Raw genomic sequence first — 19,016 nt, 5'->3', positions numbered from 1 at the left:
CAAAAGCTTTATACTCGTGTTCAAGTTCTTATATTTATTCCATTTTTGCCTGATTACGTTATCCATATAATCTTGTCAAAAGAGCAAAAGAAACTACACGCAGTTGATAACTGGCCCATCTGGTGTTTATTTATGCCATCTGAAACCTATAGTCATATTCCCTTTACATTTGTGAATATCATCAAGAATGAGTGACGTATATGAAGGAACTATGAGTATCATACTGTCGTCTCAACATGAACTTGGCAAAATGATATATGTGCGGCGTTACTCATCGCCAATTCAACATGGTGTTTGTACTTGACTTACTAACTGCCATACTGGTTGATTAAACCTGTGTCACAGGCTGTGAGAATCAGACGTGTAACTCTGTGTGTGTACGATGTTATATTTACGTCACTGCACTTGCCGTGGCTACACCTGTCAACTTCAGGGTGTAAAGGTCCAGCATGGCGAATAATAATTACGTAGTGACGCAAAGTTTGCAAACACACTTTTAGTACTACGTAAGTATGATGACTTTTAAACAAAAGATATACTCCAGCGGAATATGGCTCTTGCTGGTTTTTGATGTGTTTTAAGCGTTTTTTCGGACCTTACTTAGCGACATTGAGAAAACGGGGCAAAAATCATGAGATAGCTCGACAAAAACGCATAAAAACACGTCAAAAACCAGCCGGAGCCATTCCTCTGCTTGGAGAGCAAACAAAAGAAACATATATACGCACACAATAGATGATTCTAATATGAGATGTCAAAACATACGTAAAATGTTGGTGTATTCGCGGTTAATTTCACCATTGACTGTGAGTTGTGACCGTTACGTCTCTTCACTATGGACAATGACTTATTTATAAAGTGTTCTAAAAATTAGTCTAGTTGAACATCACGATAAAACAGGAACCCTATATTTGTTTCCCCTTGTTTTTTGCACCCCTGGCAACGGCGACCTTGAGAAGTTCTATTTCGCTACTTCGGTGTTATCAGTATCGCCGACAGATTCCGGTGTGTCAGAGTTGGTGTCACTATTTTCGGACGCGCCTTGCTTCCACCAGCGGCCATAATACCATGAATACTGTCCTGGTGGCGGAACTGGTCCTTGAACTTGCCCGGGTGCCGGATAGGCGACTGGCGCGGCGTAGGCGACTGGTGCCGCTCCAAGGGCCGTCCCGGGAGGAAGGGAGCACCACCCGCGCATCCGGGGTCTCACCGCACCGCCGTTACAACGTCCGCCCTCACAGTCAAGGTCACTGTAACAGTCCTGGCCCTAAGGACAAGAAACATAGCTAGATATTTAACACACTACGAATCCAGAAGAAACAGTGAATGGAAAGGGCAAAGCACTTAACACGAATTTCCTCACTCCAACCAGCTGACAATGAGCACCTAGCTTCGGTTAGGGACGTCCCTCGGATAGGATGGAGGTCCAGAGTTCGTGGAGAGCCACACATTGAGCACGCGAAAAAAAGAACCCACCACACTTATCGAAACGAATAGGGGTCCTTCCCGTGAGTGGATCAAATAAATCTGTTCGGATATATCTAGGTGGTTTACCGGGTATGCAATACAAACAAATTAGGGAATGCGAGATTGATTCTTACACCCTTCCCCACCCTACCCAATGTTAATGGGACCAACACCACACTCACCACACACTGGCCCGAGAAAAAGCTGGAGGTGAAGCCGCAATACTCATGTCGAGCGCACTGGGCGTCTGTGGTGCAGGGCAGACAGCTTCCGAAAGGAGCGCACGCCTGCAAACAGACGGACGGAGGTTGATATGCAGTCGGTAAAAAGACGTAAAGTTTCTTATCTGGAGTTTGCGTGCAACACAAGAATGTATTACGGCAGGCTGTTTGGCCATATTTTGACACACACAATGAGTTGTTTGTCTATGAATTAGAAGGTGGCAGTGAATGCTTTGATTGCAATTTACATTCTAGAAAACTGTATATGTCCTATGCGGATATTCAATGAGAAAAAAACACACAGGACTAAACGACGTACTGCCCATGTGCATTGTTTGGCTAATCTTCTAAAAGATAAAGGTTGTACATGTACCGGTGCTGGAGAAGGGGGCCTCGGGAACACCGGTGGACTGACCCGCTGGCCGCACTGCAGCTTACCGCCCTCTTCGCACGTGCAATCTCCAGATGTTTGGCCTGAATATGGAAAGACAAACAGTGATACAAACGCTTAATAAATGGACAGTAGCGAAGCTGTATTGTTCTACTAGCTACTTGAAAAGCGTTATGATTTACCTCAACTTAGAATGCCAAAAGTAGCCATCCTAGTAAGTCGGGGGCCCCATACCTAGGATGGTAGTAACCAGGCTATGACAAAAGCCGAGAAGCATGAAGAAGAAATATTGTTACCTCGGCCTAAGGTTGTGGCCTCTGTCTGCAGACACATGTACATATAGTTAAGTGGTGAAACATCATGCGTTTTTAAGGGAAAGAAGTCTTTCTTTGAGAATGAGAGCCTTGAGAAATCTTTAAACACACCTTTTCGTATGATCTCCCCAGTGCTGGGCACTTTACACCCCCGTTCAACGCACTTCTTTCCTTCGTTACAGACGTAGTCAGCAAATTGCTGGAGGTCAACGCAGTCGTCTGGTATCGTGGGGCAGTCATAAGCAGGAACACAGTCCTGCAAAAAACCTGCAAAACAGGTTAATTCGTATTAACAGTAGTATATCAAGTTTTTGAGCACGTGAGCTTATTCCTTTATTGGGATCGATACAGCATAAAACAACGAGATAATTATTCATTCATCTATTAATGGCAAAGGGGTTACAATCAAAGATTGTCAAATCAAAGATTGATTGATTGATTGATTGACTGCTTGAATGTTCGATTGATTGATTGATTAGTCGGATACAATCTGGCGTCAGTCTGGAATGAATTTGGGATTCAGACGGTGAAGCTACCCTAACCTATGACCACTGAAGGGTGCCAGTATAAACCAGCAACTGCCCAGAACACCGTCTTAAACAAGAACATCTGGTCTTAAGTTTATGACCTGACATAGGTCGCTTTCCTTGGCTGATCGCATGCCGAATGATTGTGTCTTGTGGCTGGAACTAATCATCCACGAACTTCTACAAGGCTTTTACTGACAGGTGACATCAACAAAATTACTCATTTTGTCGGCATGCCGCCGCTGGGTCCTTTTCTACCACACAATAAATTTAACTATCGTCTGTCTGTAAAGAGATACAAGTATCAGGCTGTTACTGATACGGACAGTTCTCTTGCTTATCAAGTTGCATGGGCCCGGGGGCCCGAGGTTTGTCACGTTTGGAACTTGAATAACTTGAAAGAGAAGTAAAGAAAGCAAACAGTTTGCTCCAACTGAAGTATATCAAGTTTGGAACATCCTGTCGAGTGTGTGTCGGTCGTGGCCGTCAAGATGATAGCTCTGTGTTGCGAAATTCACTTGCTCATCCCGGTGTGCAAGACATAAACCTTTCCGCCACGGGTTACCACAAATATTTACATGGCCCTGGTGACATGCGTCTTTCCTCGTAGGTGGTCTTCTTGCCTGTTATGACTTTAATTTGATTTATGAGTTAAACAAGTCGACTTCTGTTTCTTACCTTGTCTACAAACGCATTTCTTCGAGCCGAAGTCGACGTAGACTGTGACGCCCTCCCCTACCGGTGTCCCTGTTTCCCCGATGCACGACCTCCCCTGGCCTTCAACCGTCACACCCAGCATCACGCACATGATCAGGAGCGTCGCGAGGCAGCGGCTTTCTATGGACATTCGTCTCCCCATGCTCTTTCTCCAGCGTCCGTAGGTATAGCGTGCACAAAAAACACAATATCTCTGCTGGAAAAACAAGAGGGAGAGAGACCGGGAATGATTAAACACATTAACCACAGTCGGATTTGCACTTAAGGGTAAAGTTGTCCACGTTAGACCTGTGCCACCTCTGCATTCACAAGATACCCGATCATCAAATCGATGGGGTGCCAAGTCAGCAGATCACCCCAATCTGATATCTCGCGTGCAGTAATTTACATTTCCAGATGGGGACTTGCTTTCGTCTTCTCTTCCTCAAGGTCGTTTATAAGGAAGAATGGAAAGAAAAGGCCGATGCACACTCAATGCTGATTGGTTGTGGACGCAAAGTAATTGAGGTTTATAGCTACTAAAGTTAGTAAAGGAATGTGTCTTTTCTGGCTGGGTTGGGGGCGTGGCAGGGGCTTGGCTCTGTTGTTGTCAGATGGTTGAAGATAAACTATAAAGATCCTGGCGTGTTCGACTTGTTCAAAGTGAAACTTTGAAGGTGTGTTACTTCAACAAAATCCGCGTATGACTCCGTGCCAGTCTCTTTACTCAAGTGTGTACGTATTAGACCGATGGCTTACGACAGTTTGGACTCTGGCCATAAAAGTTAGTGGTAAGCTGGTAAGAATCAAACAAGGGTTCGCTAGTCATATATAGTGGAGGTTTCGTCTCATCGCAGATGTATGGCTTAGGTCTGACCCCAATAACGCGAGAAACCCAAGGAAAAACACATCGCTGGTGTAAAACAACAAATTACAAGAAGCGTCGCACGAACAGACGCCGCAAAACGCGTCATTCATCTCGCTTAGTTGAAGACTAAGGGTGTTCAATCTATAATTCAATTTCAAGACATCTGTCTTGTGTAAAGTCGAACACAATAGGTTGAAAATGAAACATTACAAATTCCACTGACATATGGGTGTTGCTACGGATTGCATCTAGTAGATCAAAGAGTATTTTACATACAGAACACAGTTACATGCCATTCAAGTCACGGTAGGGTAGCGTTGTACTTACGTGATGTGATAAACTGTATCAATCTACTCCAAAACGTACAAATAAAAGCACGACATACATATAAACAGTAAGGAAAATTATTTCTCAGTTGGGTTAAGGCGGCCCAGGAATTATTATTCCATACATATATGATTATGTCCTGTAACTATCGATAGTCTTGTCGCACCACGATGAAACTTGACACAGTTTTATAACTACTTAAAACACGTTGAATAAAGATGACCTAGCTTTTTCTACTGCTGGATTTTGGGTTAGAAATACACATTTTGGTTAAAAAAATCTTGTATTTTATGGATTTATGCGCGCAGGCGGTAACACCACCTTTCATCATAATATTTTGCAAGGAAAGAGCTAACCCTATACAAATTATTTTTGCCCGAGGCTATTTTGTTTAAAATGTCGATAACATTATTGTTTTGGGGCAGAAACATCAGAAACAGCTAATTTGGAGTAATTTTTCATTGAAAATTCGCCCAATTTAAAAATAATTGAAATCTATGCAAAATAGCCTCGGACAATTTTGATAAGAAAGCGATAATAAGTTACATTTGATTACTCAAAAGCTGAATTCTGTTGTTTTGAGCTGCGCGTAAGGCCGTAAATGTCATAACCCGAGCCCACACAAGCAGCTCGTTGTCTCCCGCGAAATCCAACACCTGTGACGTAACGGCCGTTCCCTTCGAACACCATATCGAACATATAGAACCCCCTGTTCTATTTGGAACACCTCCGTCAAATTAGCGCTAGTAGGACTCGGCGCGGCTCATGCAGCATTCGTGGAGGAGACAACTTCCAAACCATTTGATTGAAACATTTAGAATGTAATACAATCCAAATCATGGCCTATAAAACAATTGTGTACTTACACATGTACGTACACCTGAGACGAGATATATGATTGGGCAGTGTAATAGACCTTGCGCTCCCCGAAATGCTCCGTAGTGGAACATTTCGAACCGTGTTCGAGTTCGGCCGCGCCGCTGGCCAGGCACGCGGCCGAACTCGAACACGAATTTTAGAGCCTGGGCTGCCTTAACCCAACAGAGTTCCTGACCTACATACAATAGGCACAGTCACTTTATCCTACTTACCTTCACTCGACGAGCCTCCTGACCCCGAAGTCTGATGATACCGAGGAGTTAACCCTTATCTATCTGCCTCAACCAGGAAGTCTCAAACAACTGGCTGAATCATTTTGGCCTCAGAATATGCATTTTTCACACCTTCTGATGAACTTATGCCGAATATGGGCCGGGGGTCGGGACAGGGGGCGTGCTCCCTGTGGATAGTTTCCTGTGTCCATCTCAAGCTGGACAGTGTATTCGCCTTACTCACACTAGTCAAAGGTGTTTCATAGGTATTCTCAGAAACCTAGGCATTTCTTGACTCAAGATCAATGCCTAAGATAATAGGCCAAGCAGACTAATATCCTCCTTCTGTGTACTGTAAGGAGTACAGTTCAGAAGAAGGACGGAAGTGACGTATCGCCCAGCTATGCTGTAATGTTATCGTCATCTAGCGCTAGTGACGTATACAGACAACCGTTTACGTCAAAGAATACCACCGGGCATGATGGGATACTTCACTTATATCTAACATACAGCGGTTATACCCCTTCTCTAGCCTACGTCTGTTGTAGGTGTTCCATTTTGCCACGTGATCCATGTCATTGTTGATAATATTCATTCACAATGCCAAATCACAACAAAATTTTACACCCTTATCAAAAACTCACTTATGCATGCCTTTTACTACAGACCAAGGAGGTTATATAGGCTATATATAATATTGCCTCCTTGTACATACGTATGTCTACGTGCGTTCCAGTCGACAACGTCACGCCTGTGACAGCCTACTTCTACTAGTGTTTTATTTAGTATGACTACCCGAACGTTGAGGAAGTGTAAGGATAGGACCCAGTGCTGATTCTGTTAATGAACCGTTTCACGTCCACACGTTATAACCTAACAATTCCCAGCATGACAGTAAGAAGCACTCAAGTAATGCAGTTTAATAGTTGTCTTTATCTGAACATCATCAAAGTGTGCAAAATGTAAGAAGTCGGAAAATCGTCTTCAAAGGTCGTTAAGTTCTGCTATAGCAAGTACTTGCCACACATATTCGAAGAGATAGTACATGCGTTTGTTCATAGTGCCAAGGTGCGGTTTAATGCCAGAGGGACCAGGGGTCGTTGAACAAGACAAAATGTGGCGGGCTCTTGTGAATCCACAGTAGTTCTAAAAGCTTCCGGCAGGTGTCAGTGTTTCCCTCCATGTATCGATCTCAGGCACAGCCAGGTATGTCGCTGCACTGCAGTTTGCCCCCTTCCTTACACTCGCATCTGATGCAAGCCTTTTCCTGGATGTGCGTTTCGCCTGTATGAAACAACAACAACAAAATTAGTGGAAAAGATTATGAAATGTAAAAAATTTGGGTAGGGAAATCAATCAAATAGGAGTGATACTGCTGAAAGGATTAGCCTCCATAGCAGGCTCTGAACCGGCCTTTTGGGGGGCTACCTTTTGCAGCCAGCCCGTAAACATCAGCCACCCCCGTAACCATTTTGCCGGTAGAATGCCTCTGCGTTAATCCCCCTAAGCGTTTTTTAATTTCGCTTTGACTCGCCGTTTTGATGCAGGCTCTACCGGCAAAATGGTTACGGGGGTGGCTGATGGTTACGGGCTGGCTGCAAAAGGTGTATTATTTAGCCCCCAAAAAGGCCGGTTCAGAGCCTGCTATGGAGGCTATGAAGGATATGGATGGTGGGTAAAGAAACAGAAAGTCAGGAAAGTACAAAGAAGAATGAAAGAAAGAAAGAAAGAAAGAATGAAAACAACGACAGAAAAGAAAAACAGAACCATTTCTTTTATAACCATCCGTACCTATGCTGAGATATTTGCCCTTGGTGGTAGATTTGCAGCCCCTCTTGGTGCAGATGGTACAGTAGTCCGGGATGTCACGTGTCTCCACACAGTCTTCAGGGACGGCAGGGCACTCATAGGCGTTACTGCAACTGGTCAGCTTACCTGGAAGAACGTAGAGCTTATCGTGAACACATTAGACTAGTGCCTTATTTAGCCATAGTAACAAGCTCAGTCTTGAGTCTTGACACATAATCACTCTTATGACTAGTTTCATGGGGTTGGTAGAAAATCTGGAACACTGGAGAACGAGGATAACGAAGTTCTTTTTTGTTTGTCGTTTTGTTTTTTGTTGTTTGCAGTTACTTTCACTTGTAAATCATCTTCTGAAAATTTCTTTGTACGCAATCAAGCGTTATTTACCGAACTGTGATGATAGGGATGTACGTTTGTGACCGCATTATTCACGCTGCAACAGCGACACCTAGCTGCAGTGCGAACTAGAACCAGTCAGTATCGCCCTGAGGAAAGTGACAGACGGTCACCCAAACCTCGGATAGGTTCCTTGGCTGTGTACAATGAAATTTGTTATCCATATGTCAAACCCATGAAAAATAAATGCGATAAATATAGGCCACAAAGTCCCTCCCACCTCGTCAGTGGGGCACCCCCTTCTGACAGACCGGTATGGTAACGCTACACCCTCGTCCTACTTTGACATGGTCACTGGCATATCCGTAAATAGGGGAGGATCTATAATGACCAGAGGAATAGGGGAGCTGTCAATAACTTGACGGAAACACCTGCAGCTAGTACAGGACTGAATACGTTAACAGCATTAATTAACAACAACCTGTCCTAGCACTCAAGGCGTATTTTAAGACAAAAGAGAGAATTCTAGATCTACTACTTTATTTTGTATAAAATATGATATGATATTCTCTGCACACTGCCTTGAAAAGAAACGTCCCTGGAGGCAAACTACTTCAATCATACTTTGCAAAATTGATAATTATATCTAAGGAAAGTTTCGTTATTTCCTCTCTGCTACCCTCTCTCTACTCTGCAATCCCTTCTTCAATCGACTCACCCAGCGCGCAGGTGAATCATCTCGCGAGATCTGACGGTTAGGGCACGATGACAGGAATCAGTCTGAAATGGTTTTAACGCTTCACTGCCACTGTAAATATAGCAAACCCCGGCAAGACAAATTGAATGTCAACAACGAAAAGGCCCCCTAAATCGACTTGTTGTTGCTGGAATAAACACATGTGGGAGAGGGTAAGGAATTTATAAACAGAACGAGATTACAAGTCTTACGTGGGCTTTCGGGCCCACCAGTCACGGCGAAAGGCACTCTTTTAAACTTGGCAAAGAAAATATCATGCACTTGCTCGTCTGAAATAACGTGCATCACATAATGGGACACAAGTTTCCTGAATGGCTATTTGCAAAACTATCCAACCCAAATCTCAACCCCAGTCCATGGTTTAGATTAACTAATATAATCCCTTTTTACAAGTTCAACCGGGCAGTCAAAACACAACGTTATGGGTGTTCTTCAGATAAAATGTTCCCGCCCAGCCTGGTCTTGTAACGCCCTTTTGTTTTATGGGTCGTACAGCAACAGCTGCAGATCGTGACCATGGCAACCGATGACGCAGTAATTCTTGGACGAGAGTCATGAGGGTCTACTCGATCTTCGAATTGCTGGGTGTCTGCTCTCTGTACGAACGTGACGTTTAATGGCTGTCTTTTATTTCTAGCATATCTAGTGACCGTTGAACGGACAAGTTTGAAATGTTGTCGCATAGTTGGTCATGTTCCCAGTGCTGCAAGTCGCGTGCCTGTGAACTATAAGAGCCCACCACGATTCAAGGACTTACAATGACGACACCGCCCTTACCTTTCGCGCACAAGCACTTTCTGGAGCCAAAGTCAAGCCACACGGTGTCTCCCTCCTTAAACGTATTACCAATGTCGTCCGCACACGTTAGGCCAGTCATCTCGTCACCCCCGGGGGCCGAATACACCTCTTCCCCACCCCCTAGGGAGATCACAAGGTGCACAACCACCAAAAACAACATGGCCGTCCGTTTTCCTGCCATTCTTGAGAGTTGTGTTAAGATAAGGCTACGACAGGTATGCTGCCTGCTCTGTGGTTAATGTTTAACAAAATAAAGACCACACCTGACTAACCATCAGCCACTACTTCAATGGAAGGGCTGCGTCATGACGTTTGCGTCTCTACTCTGGATTCTATATTCATCACTTTTCTGCTGCCATCATTTCGACACTCGGCTCTTTTTGTCTTCCTAGCATCATAAACATGCATACTACTAGTTTCAGATAAGCAAAAACAATGGGTACATGTCTAGTCCATTAGCCAAGGGAAATGATACTTCACTGCGAAACAAGTACCAGCCGAGAGTGCACGATGCCAATGATACTAGCAATAGCTATCCTATCCCGCGTGTCTGACAGGAATATTTTCAACATGTTGAGGTTGACTGGAGGCATAAGGAATGAAATACAAGTATCAACGTATATCATAGACCTTTGAAACAACGAAGTACCGCCATGTAGTATACAAGGCCGTAAAAAGCCCTACATGAAGGCTTCGAAGTATGTCTCATTCAGTGCCAAAACGCAGCCAAAAGAGTAAATCCGAGAAAAAAAGCATCTGTCTCCATTTTCATACATATCTAATCGTGATAACGTTGGCACTTCAACATCCCGAATATAGCGTATTGTAGGTCACCTGAGTTGTATCACATAACCCTGACATATCATTAAAGGACTTTTGAAATCTGAAGACTCTTGAACTGTTCCTGTTCCGACGGTTGGCTAGTAACAGTTGGCACAGCAAATATCCAAGCTAATCGACGTTCGGAACGTGGGGAGTAGAGTTTGATTACTACCATGTGTGCAGACTAGGTCGAGGCCCTGCGGCTATACATGTCTGCTGAAAACATGAACCATTCAAGCAAAGAAATCCATTCGATAAGCATAAATAGGCTGTGATCCACATCCTCGTTGACACATTGAGAACAGACTGGAAAAATTGACTGCCTTGAATCTTATAGATGTCCGAGTTTTTACTGCATTTAGTAGGAAGAACTATATATTCAGGAACAGCAAGTGGTGAGTCTGCTGACAGAACATTTATAGTCTTTAATTCTCATACCTGCAGGTGTCCAGACGTTCAACCGAAGTGTTATCGGAACTAATAAGAAAAATAGATGGCATAAGGGCAAAGTCGTTTATTTTCTCCAGGTGTCCCTTCCTGGAATAACATACGGGTTGTTGTTTCTGCGTTTTTGTTATCCCTGGGATAAAACGCTGTTTATTTTGGCGTTATCACTTTTTCTTGCTTTACTTTTTTTTCTCCTTTTGCTATTAAAAGATATATTTGTATGTCCATGACTCAAAATGAGCTATTTCTGCATTTTGAACTAGCTGACTAGGAATGTAGCCAACGGACGTCTTACATGAAGAGAATGTACGACATTATAGGTGAATCTCCGAGCAGATGTACTGACTAACCTACTTTTTGACCCTCTAGCATACGACTGACAGTGAATTTGTTATGTTTAGTAGTTTACAGCTGGTCGTTCTTTTTACAACATAGATTAAACATGTCAGCCACTATAAAAACAATTTGGGGTACCATACAGGAGATAGCTAAATAGCCTAGCTTGTCTGCGTAGTGCGTACCATCTTGCCCAAGTCTGCGTGCGCTTCAGTAGTGAGAAGTGACAATTGGGGCGGAAGTAAATATGCATCTGGCCTGGGAAAACATAGTTCCATCTACTTGTAGACCTTTCGTAAGCAATGTTTTTTTAAAAGTTTGAAACCCCTCTGTTCGCTGTTCGAACTTCTGATGTCCATAACTTCTTCCAGTAAAGCAATATATACTCTATGTGTATATCATTGCAACACATCATCATACTGAAATGATGAACAAAAGAAATCATATTTTCGTGATCATGAGAACTCATTAGAACTCCCAAATAGCATGGCTCCATTCCCCTGCCGCGTAGCGTGACATTTTTGATATTCCATTCTCTGATAACATTGCATTCCTATTGTTATATATGGTATTTTCCCAGGGTCGGACTGTTCATGCTTCGGTCCCGGTGTGTTTTCTAGTCACGCCTATTCCCTGAGGGAGTCCCATGGGAAAAGCCTAGTTACCCCCACCACGAAAAAAAACGTTCCCATTTGCGAGTGACAAGAGGATTCACAGCACTTGTGCCAATTAATCAGCCTCATTTCGTGTAATCCCCGCTCAATACATATTCAGGATCCATTTCCTACTGTGACATTTCCATAATCGGACGATCCTATTGAAGAAGGCTCCCAAAGTACCAGAACGGACCTTTCAAACTCTCTGCAGGTGAAACAAGAATCTGATCCGGGTCATGTTTATCAATTACCCATGCCATTCTACACTATTCATGTTTTGTGGTGCCCGAGTCTCTCCTTACCAGTTAGCAACAATAACCTCTTTGAATCGGAAATGTTGCCCCCAGCCCGTCACGGTAATAGACTAAGGGCGCAGTAATACAAGCCGCTGCGCCGGACCCGTACGACTAGTCGGGTTTGTGCTCTCGGAGTGAGAGGGCGCTGGGAAAGATTTGTGGGGATCATCACGTACAGACAAGGGATCGACCCGGACAAGGCTGGCGAGGGGAAACGTAATCATAACACAGCCGCATCTCATCGAGACTGTGTCTGTCAGTGTTGGAGGAGGGTAATGTCGGGTCCAGGGCGCCGGGGGAGTTCAGCAGCGCAGCTGTTCGGGGGCATTCCGCGGGCGGCAGCGACTCGAATGGTGCCGGTGATTCTCCTGCTCGCGGTCTCCCAGCTCTCGGGGACGGCGGCGACGCAGGTTGACGTCGAAGAGGTGGAGAAACTTGGAAGATACGCCAATGTGTCGTGTGGCGAGGCCCTGGTGGCATGCACGGACAGTGACTCCTGCTACCGAGCGTATTACAATTACGTCTACGCGTGCACAGGGGTCCTAACCGGGGAGGTGACCGACCACTGTCCCACCAGCTGTCAAAGCGCCCTGCAGTCCCTTCTGCAGAACGAGGAAGGACGAGTGTTGGAATCCTGTAACTGCACGGGTCCAGACGAACAACGCTGCACACAGCTGAGACAGAAGGTTGAGATCTGCCGGCCGACGCTGTACGAAGGTTCTAACGCATCCAGAGTCGTCGGCTGCACGGAAGCCACTCAGATTTGCAGCCAAAGTGAAGCCTGCGTACAGGCGAAGGACAACTACTTAGTCTCCTGTTCACAGCTTTTCAACGGCTTGGAGTGTTCCCAAACGTGTATGGACAGTATTAACCATTTCTACAGTCAGGAAGAAGTAGAACTGTTGCAAAATTGCGTGTGCGACGGACCGGAAAGACCCATTTGCGTCGCCATCAAAAACAACATGGAGCGGCTCTGTCATGGGAACTCTGGGGGCAGGGAGGGAGGGAACTCCAACTCGGAGAACCAGTCAGGACCGACCAGCACAGCTCCAACCTCGTTACACTCCACCGCAAGGACAAGGTTTCTATCCCTGGGCTTCCTCCTGACACTTGTTAGCCATCGGACCATTGTAGGGTAACGCTTAAGTAAATTTGCACAAAACTTAACGCGGTGCAAACACGAGAGGCTATTCAACCCTTGTAGAAACTAACTGAAACGTGTCACTGCCAGACTATGTAGCGTATGTACAGTTTGTAAGCTTTGTCCTAGAGCAGCCAAAAGTCTATATATTGGAAGAGATTTTCTGTATATTTTTGTCTATTTTGGTAAGTGGTATTTTTGCTAGCGGTGATGGTGTGGGAAGAATTACGTTATATCGACTCTTTGTAATTGTAACTGAAGGCGCTCGCCTCAAGCCCCCGCTAAATCGGGGCAAGCCTGTCGGAGTATCTGCCACTTTATTTTAGGGACATTCGTGTCATATACAACTGTATACGAAACTATGCAGGGCTTAAGCAATGCATCAATTGTAAAGTACATAAAACAAGTTTATATTTCATTACCCCTATACAGTTAACATTCTTTCAATGATGCCAAAATATTGAAGTTTGAAGAATTTAATGTTTCGCTGTAGGGAGTGACCCCTCTTTGTGAATGAATGTAGTCTTCCGGTGCCAAGTTGGGCCAAGGCGCTCTCTTCCTATCAAAACCACATGTGGAAACAACGGTTTTACCGGACCACAGAAGGGCCAACAAACATACTACACCTGGTACAACGTGCCACAATTACAGAGGCAGAGTATTTATTTACCAAAGTTCGGATAAACGTCGGAATATGCTGGGACTTTCCGTGTGGGTGGATACTGTGCGGGCAATACGTCCATAATTATTTCCCTGTGATTCAATTTTGACCAGTGTTATATTAATACGTTTTTGTCATCCACATTGATACTGTTTGCGAACGTGCAGAAATACTATATCTCGCAAACGGACTTGTAGACAAATAAAAGACAAGAAAGAGAGATCAGTTGTTTTAGTTGTCATGCATCGTGCCCGATAGCAGAAAAGACACTATTTACTATTTAGTCAAGCTGGTACCTGACACTACCAGGGTCTTCTACAGAAACATTCCTGCCCAGTTATCTCAACGTTTCGGTCGTTTGGAGTATTTTGTCAGGATTGGTCTCTGGCTAAAATAACAGACGATGATAACACAGGCTAGGATAGGTACTTCAGTGGATTTGAAGTTAAACAGTGCACATTACATTTTGAACATTGATCAGTTGTAAAGATTATGTGTAATCTATTTTCAGCCCAACGTTTTTGATGGTAAACTCAGTAAGTAAGTAATGTTATTTAATTCTTTATCATTTACACATGTCAGCTGTACTTTTGATAGGACTACATTAGTACTAATTACAGCCCAGCTACTGCTGTGGTTAATACAGATGTCTAGATGACAGCATTGTAAAAATACAAAATTACAAGATAATCCCTAATGTATTGTGTTACATGGGATGAAACCTACCACTGAAACAATTTATTCTAAACTGCATTTTTAAATGTATTGTGTTACATTGGTTGGAACCTACCACTGAAATGATATATTCTAAATAATATCTTTGGATTGACACAAGTAAGGTAGGTGAAAAATTTAAAACAATTTATATCTAAAGTTTTCTCAGTATCTGTGATTCCTGAAGTCACAAGTTCAGCCATTTGAAACAAAGTACCAGCTAGGTCAGTGACAAGTCGTCCATGTTTATAAAAAATATGGGTACTATGCAGGCTGGTACCATTTTTTTGTACAATCTGGACTCCTGAAGTAAAAAAAGTTCCATTTGTACTGAAATCTTTTCGACATGAAGGTTTTCTTCACCCACAAACTTCACCCTCATGTACCCATGAACTTGTACTTGTGTACCTACGGAGGGAGCTCTTAAGCTGCAGGTACCAACACCTTAAAGGAACTCAAATTAAGGCAGTCATCCTTGAGAGCCTCTAGCTCTGTATTTCATAAACCTGTTACAGTACCCAGTAAGGAAATGCCGAAGGGGCAAGTTATTTTCTCCTGACATCTGAATTTTAAGGGTTCAAGGTCCACGCAGAAATTCCAAACTTGTTTGGGGATAACAAGAAAAGTGGCTGCAGACAGACCCATTGAGGTCCATTACCAGAAATAATGACTAGAGCTTAGCAGAGAGGTGACCAAAGTTAGACCAAAACCTCCTTGGTTAGACTCAGGGGTGACCCAAGAGTAGGAGTCAAAATTATCAATCGTAATTGTGTCATGACATTTGTAAAAACAAATTTGTTCTGGTACCAGGTACAGTGGTGGACGTTGAGTGCTGGATTTTGAATAATTCCATTTGTTCAACTGTCTGTAATGATCTGAAACCTTATACAAATGACCTACCAACTTGGCAAGGGCTGTACATGGAAATGATTAAAGCAAACAGCAGCCTTGATAATGAGAAAGTTGATATGTAGATGTAATGGTAACAATCTGGGAGATTTGTCAGCTGTTGCTAATTTGAACAAAGTCATTTGGGGCATGAAGGTGTTGAGCAGAGCCAGCTTTTGAGAAGGGTAATTATTCTGCTAATCTGACTTCTAAAATGCTCATTCTAGATATGATTTATTACACACTGTACATCAGGAATGATTATTTTTTGTGAAAATAACTGCCATCTTTCGTAAACAAAGCCCCTCTCCCACCCTGGTTGTTGCTACAGCTCTAACATCCTGCATGTCATCTGTCAGCATGGTAAAACTTTCGTTGGTAAAACATTGTAGATTTGAACCAGACAGCCCGCCCACTTAAACTTGGCACTTCAGTCATCTAGCTCCCTCGGTGCACTCACACCTCCCTAATCACACCCCTCCCCTCTAACACCCGGAACAAAACTTTCTGAGACACAAGTCTATCAAGAACGAAAAGGGGAGGAATAAAGGGAGTGTCAGCAGAGAAAAATTTCAACAGAAGACCTGGAAAATTTCACATGCCGTTGCACAACCATTATTGCAGTTTCAGCACCAGAGAACACGGACAAAGCCATGATGGCACAACAGGCTCTAAAACTGGAGCTGACCTTGTTTTGGGGAAACTTCTGAGTGGATATCATTTTCACACTGTGTGTGACTGTACATTGTCCCCCACAATGTATGGGTCAACTCCTGGGGGGAGGGGGGCAGCCTTGGTTGGAGCAGTTCTGTTATCAAGGACAAAAGAACAGTGATGAGGGAATATTTATAAATGCATTGCTAGGGGAGTCATGTTTTATAATCCAGGCAGCTTTGGATGAATTATTGAGGTCAGACCTCCCAGGAACTTGCCCAGTGCAACAAAGAGAGGCTCTTTAAGAATGCCATAAAGTTTGGAGAAAGGCCAGAGCACATTCCCATACTGGTTCTCATCTGGTGGCTTCAATTTTTTGTTGCAAAATAATCTTGAATATATATGAGAAAATATGTATGTCAGGCTTGAAGGAAGACTGTGTGTTTATGGTCTATTTTTAAAGGTTGCTCGATCATCGGGGAAAATAACAGCAAAAGCTTTCCCCCCCTCATTAAATTTACAAAATGCCATCATCGCTTCATATGGTGCAATTTCAAATGTAGAAAGTCCTATGTACTGCTGTAATTGTAAAACAAGTGTCATTTGGAGCAACCAAATATTTTCAATAAAGTGATTCGATAAAGAGATTCACTCTTTCATAAATTTTTGCTTCCCTTTGTTTTACAATGAAAAACATTTTTCAAAAAAGTTTCAGGTGGGACAGACAATATTATTTGGCTCTTTATATCAAAGCATACCATTATTCACTGCAAGAGTAGTTTTTGGTTTTTAAGGAACCACATGATACTATTGGCAGTGTGAAGAATAAGGTCAGACAAATTTCAAAGGGAAAAGTGGGGATGGATAGACAAGGAGGTATAAAAACTGTTTCTCCCACCTGACAGTTCTACTAGACTAGAGGGAATTTGAAACTCAGCTAGTAGAAGTCCTGTCTTAGTTTTCTTTCCTTGCAAAGTGCCAAGAGTGACTGAGAGTGGATGTGTTGGCACTGCTTCTGTTTTGTGTTGTGTCAACCATCTCCAGAGATACTAGTAGATATCCTTATCTCAATCAACTGGTAATGAGAGCACACTTTGCAGACACCAGTGCCAAATCAGACTGTCGCCTAATTACAAAATACCTTAAATGTCTGCTTATCTGTGGTTGGCAGGGCAGAGGGGGCTCAACCATGAAATTAGCAGGCTGGTAGGAGAAACTTCTGCCTGGTTTGTGTTAGCCTTGGCCATGGGTCAATGGGTCAAAGGTCCTTTGCGACAAGAGTACAATACTTTGTATGGGAAGATTACAGGTCTCCGGGACTCTTTGGACAAGACAATTTACTTTAGATTCTACCCCTCCTACCAATTTTGTAATTCCTACAGTTCCCTGTAGAATTTGTTTTGGAGGGTTAAAACTGCCAAAGCTAAACCATAGCTTCAAAAGGTTCTGGGGGTGCAGTCCCTTCAAGGAATATTTCTGACAAACATATTGACAATAGCAAACAGTGACTCATCACCTCTTTGTCTTTCTTTTGATCATTTCAATACGAAAGAAATGGACCAGAGGAAACAATGGAATTATTTGGAACTGCCTCTAAATGAAGGAGACTTGACATTACCCAGTGAACTCGGCCCAAAATAGCAGCTGAGTGACACTCCACTGTTCAATTCAAGTGTGTGCAATTAGGGACAATCAGAAGCTTTCATGCAGGGGAGAATACCAACTTGAACCTGCTTTTGCCCTGAATCAGTTCCTTTCCAAGGGCCAAGTTTCAATTCTGTGGGGATCCTACTGTTAAAATGTGCTATGATTGAGGCACATTACTACAAAGCTGTCAGGGTGAGTGTGTTCAGCTGTAGTGTGTAGGAAATAATTTAGTGCAACACTACCAAGAGGGCCAGCACAACCACACCACCTAGCAGAGTAAAAGAGCATGACAGGTTATCCACACACAAAATAAGGTGGAGACAGATGCAGTGCACTCAAAATCCGTACGACAATTTGTAATACACTTAATAGTTTGACCCTGGAGTATAAAAAACTAATTTGGTTTTGGGTGCATTTGAACTCCCTCAACATAAGCCTGTTGGCACCAAGTTTGAAATGGCTGCAGAAAGGAGGGAAAAGTTTAACAAGGTTTTGGTAAATAATCAAGGCAAGCAAATTCCAAACTAAGGCCACTACTTCGTGCACATTTTCAACATAGAGACCATTAGTGATCTGTGTATTTGTAGCACTTACTGTACATGTAGCCCACAGGCAACCACTAGACTTGAAAACAGGCTAGTTTTTGTGATCACCTTTTGTTGCTAGAAGGCTGGTGAGCTGATCTGTGCAGGCTGATATGCTTGGCAGGTGCAAGCACTAACTTTGATCCGTAAGTAACTTTAAAGGCATTGCCAAAAGTGGCACATAGCTGGATGCTAGTTGTTTGTGTAACTTACTTTCTCTGAACAGCCTAAGGACCCACCTTAAAATAAACAGGGGCACCTTCAATAACCTACTACCTGTGACAAGGTAAATAACCTCAGTAATCCACCTACATGCTACATTTGAGACATCTATTCTACGGAGGGCTGATATGAAACAGAACTGTGAGAAACCAAGGATGACATGTGCCAACCATTCCGTGAATCCATCGCCTTCTGCAAGTGTGAAAAACGATATTGCCAATATCCCTTACAGTTGCAATACAAACCCCATACCTCCACTGAAAAGAATGAATCTTATTCAAATTTGAGAAACTTTCTCCTTTCTGTAGACTATGTCAATACTTGAAACAAAAAACAAGCTGAAAACATG

The 19,016-nt window shown here is 43.3% G+C and overlaps 3 protein-coding genes across 5 annotated transcripts; 1 reads left to right on the top strand and 2 right to left on the bottom strand.

Annotated features, from left to right (window-relative positions):
- Window positions 1-107: 107 nt before the first annotated feature.
- On the bottom strand, window positions 108-6,233 carry LOC136428080 (uncharacterized). Of its 3 annotated transcripts, none has more exons than XM_066417354.1 (6): window positions 5,903-6,233; window positions 3,599-3,833; window positions 2,505-2,660; window positions 2,062-2,162; window positions 1,650-1,754; window positions 108-1,267 (listed from the first exon to the last, which is right to left on the bottom strand). In XM_066417354.1, exons 2-6 carry the CDS (start codon window positions 3,777-3,779, stop codon window positions 962-964), a joined length of 849 nt encoding a protein of 282 aa, XP_066273451.1. In that variant the 5' UTR covers window positions 3,780-3,833; window positions 5,903-6,233; the 3' UTR covers window positions 108-961. The 3 variants fall into 3 exon arrangements, with proteins under 3 accessions (XP_066273451.1, XP_066273454.1, XP_066273452.1); XM_066417357.1 differs by having other exon boundaries at window positions 3,599-3,830; XM_066417355.1 differs by lacking the exon at window positions 5,903-6,233 and having other exon boundaries at window positions 3,599-3,976.
- A 558-nt stretch (window positions 6,234-6,791) lies between these two features.
- LOC136428077 (fibulin-2-like) lies at window positions 6,792-9,808 on the bottom strand. The gene is made up of 3 exons (XM_066417346.1): window positions 9,579-9,808; window positions 7,694-7,837; window positions 6,792-7,186 (listed from the first exon to the last, which is right to left on the bottom strand). Exons 1-3 carry the CDS (start codon window positions 9,778-9,780, stop codon window positions 7,095-7,097), a joined length of 438 nt encoding a protein of 145 aa, XP_066273443.1. The 5' UTR covers window positions 9,781-9,808; the 3' UTR covers window positions 6,792-7,094.
- A 1,937-nt stretch (window positions 9,809-11,745) lies between these two features.
- On the top strand, window positions 11,746-14,178 carry LOC136428076 (growth arrest-specific protein 1-like). The gene has a single exon (XM_066417345.1). It carries the CDS (start codon window positions 12,432-12,434, stop codon window positions 13,293-13,295), a length of 864 nt encoding a protein of 287 aa, XP_066273442.1. The 5' UTR covers window positions 11,746-12,431; the 3' UTR covers window positions 13,296-14,178.
- The last annotated feature ends 4,838 nt before the right edge of the window (window positions 14,179-19,016 follow it).

The sequence above is a fragment of the Branchiostoma lanceolatum genome, chromosome 2 (assembly GCF_035083965.1).
Source record: "Branchiostoma lanceolatum isolate klBraLanc5 chromosome 2, klBraLanc5.hap2, whole genome shotgun sequence".
In the NCBI taxonomy this organism is placed as follows: Eukaryota; Metazoa; Chordata; class Leptocardii; order Amphioxiformes; family Branchiostomatidae; genus Branchiostoma; species Branchiostoma lanceolatum.
The sequence above is the reverse complement of the archived record's forward strand: the minus strand, read 5'-3'. Positions and strand labels throughout refer to the sequence as shown.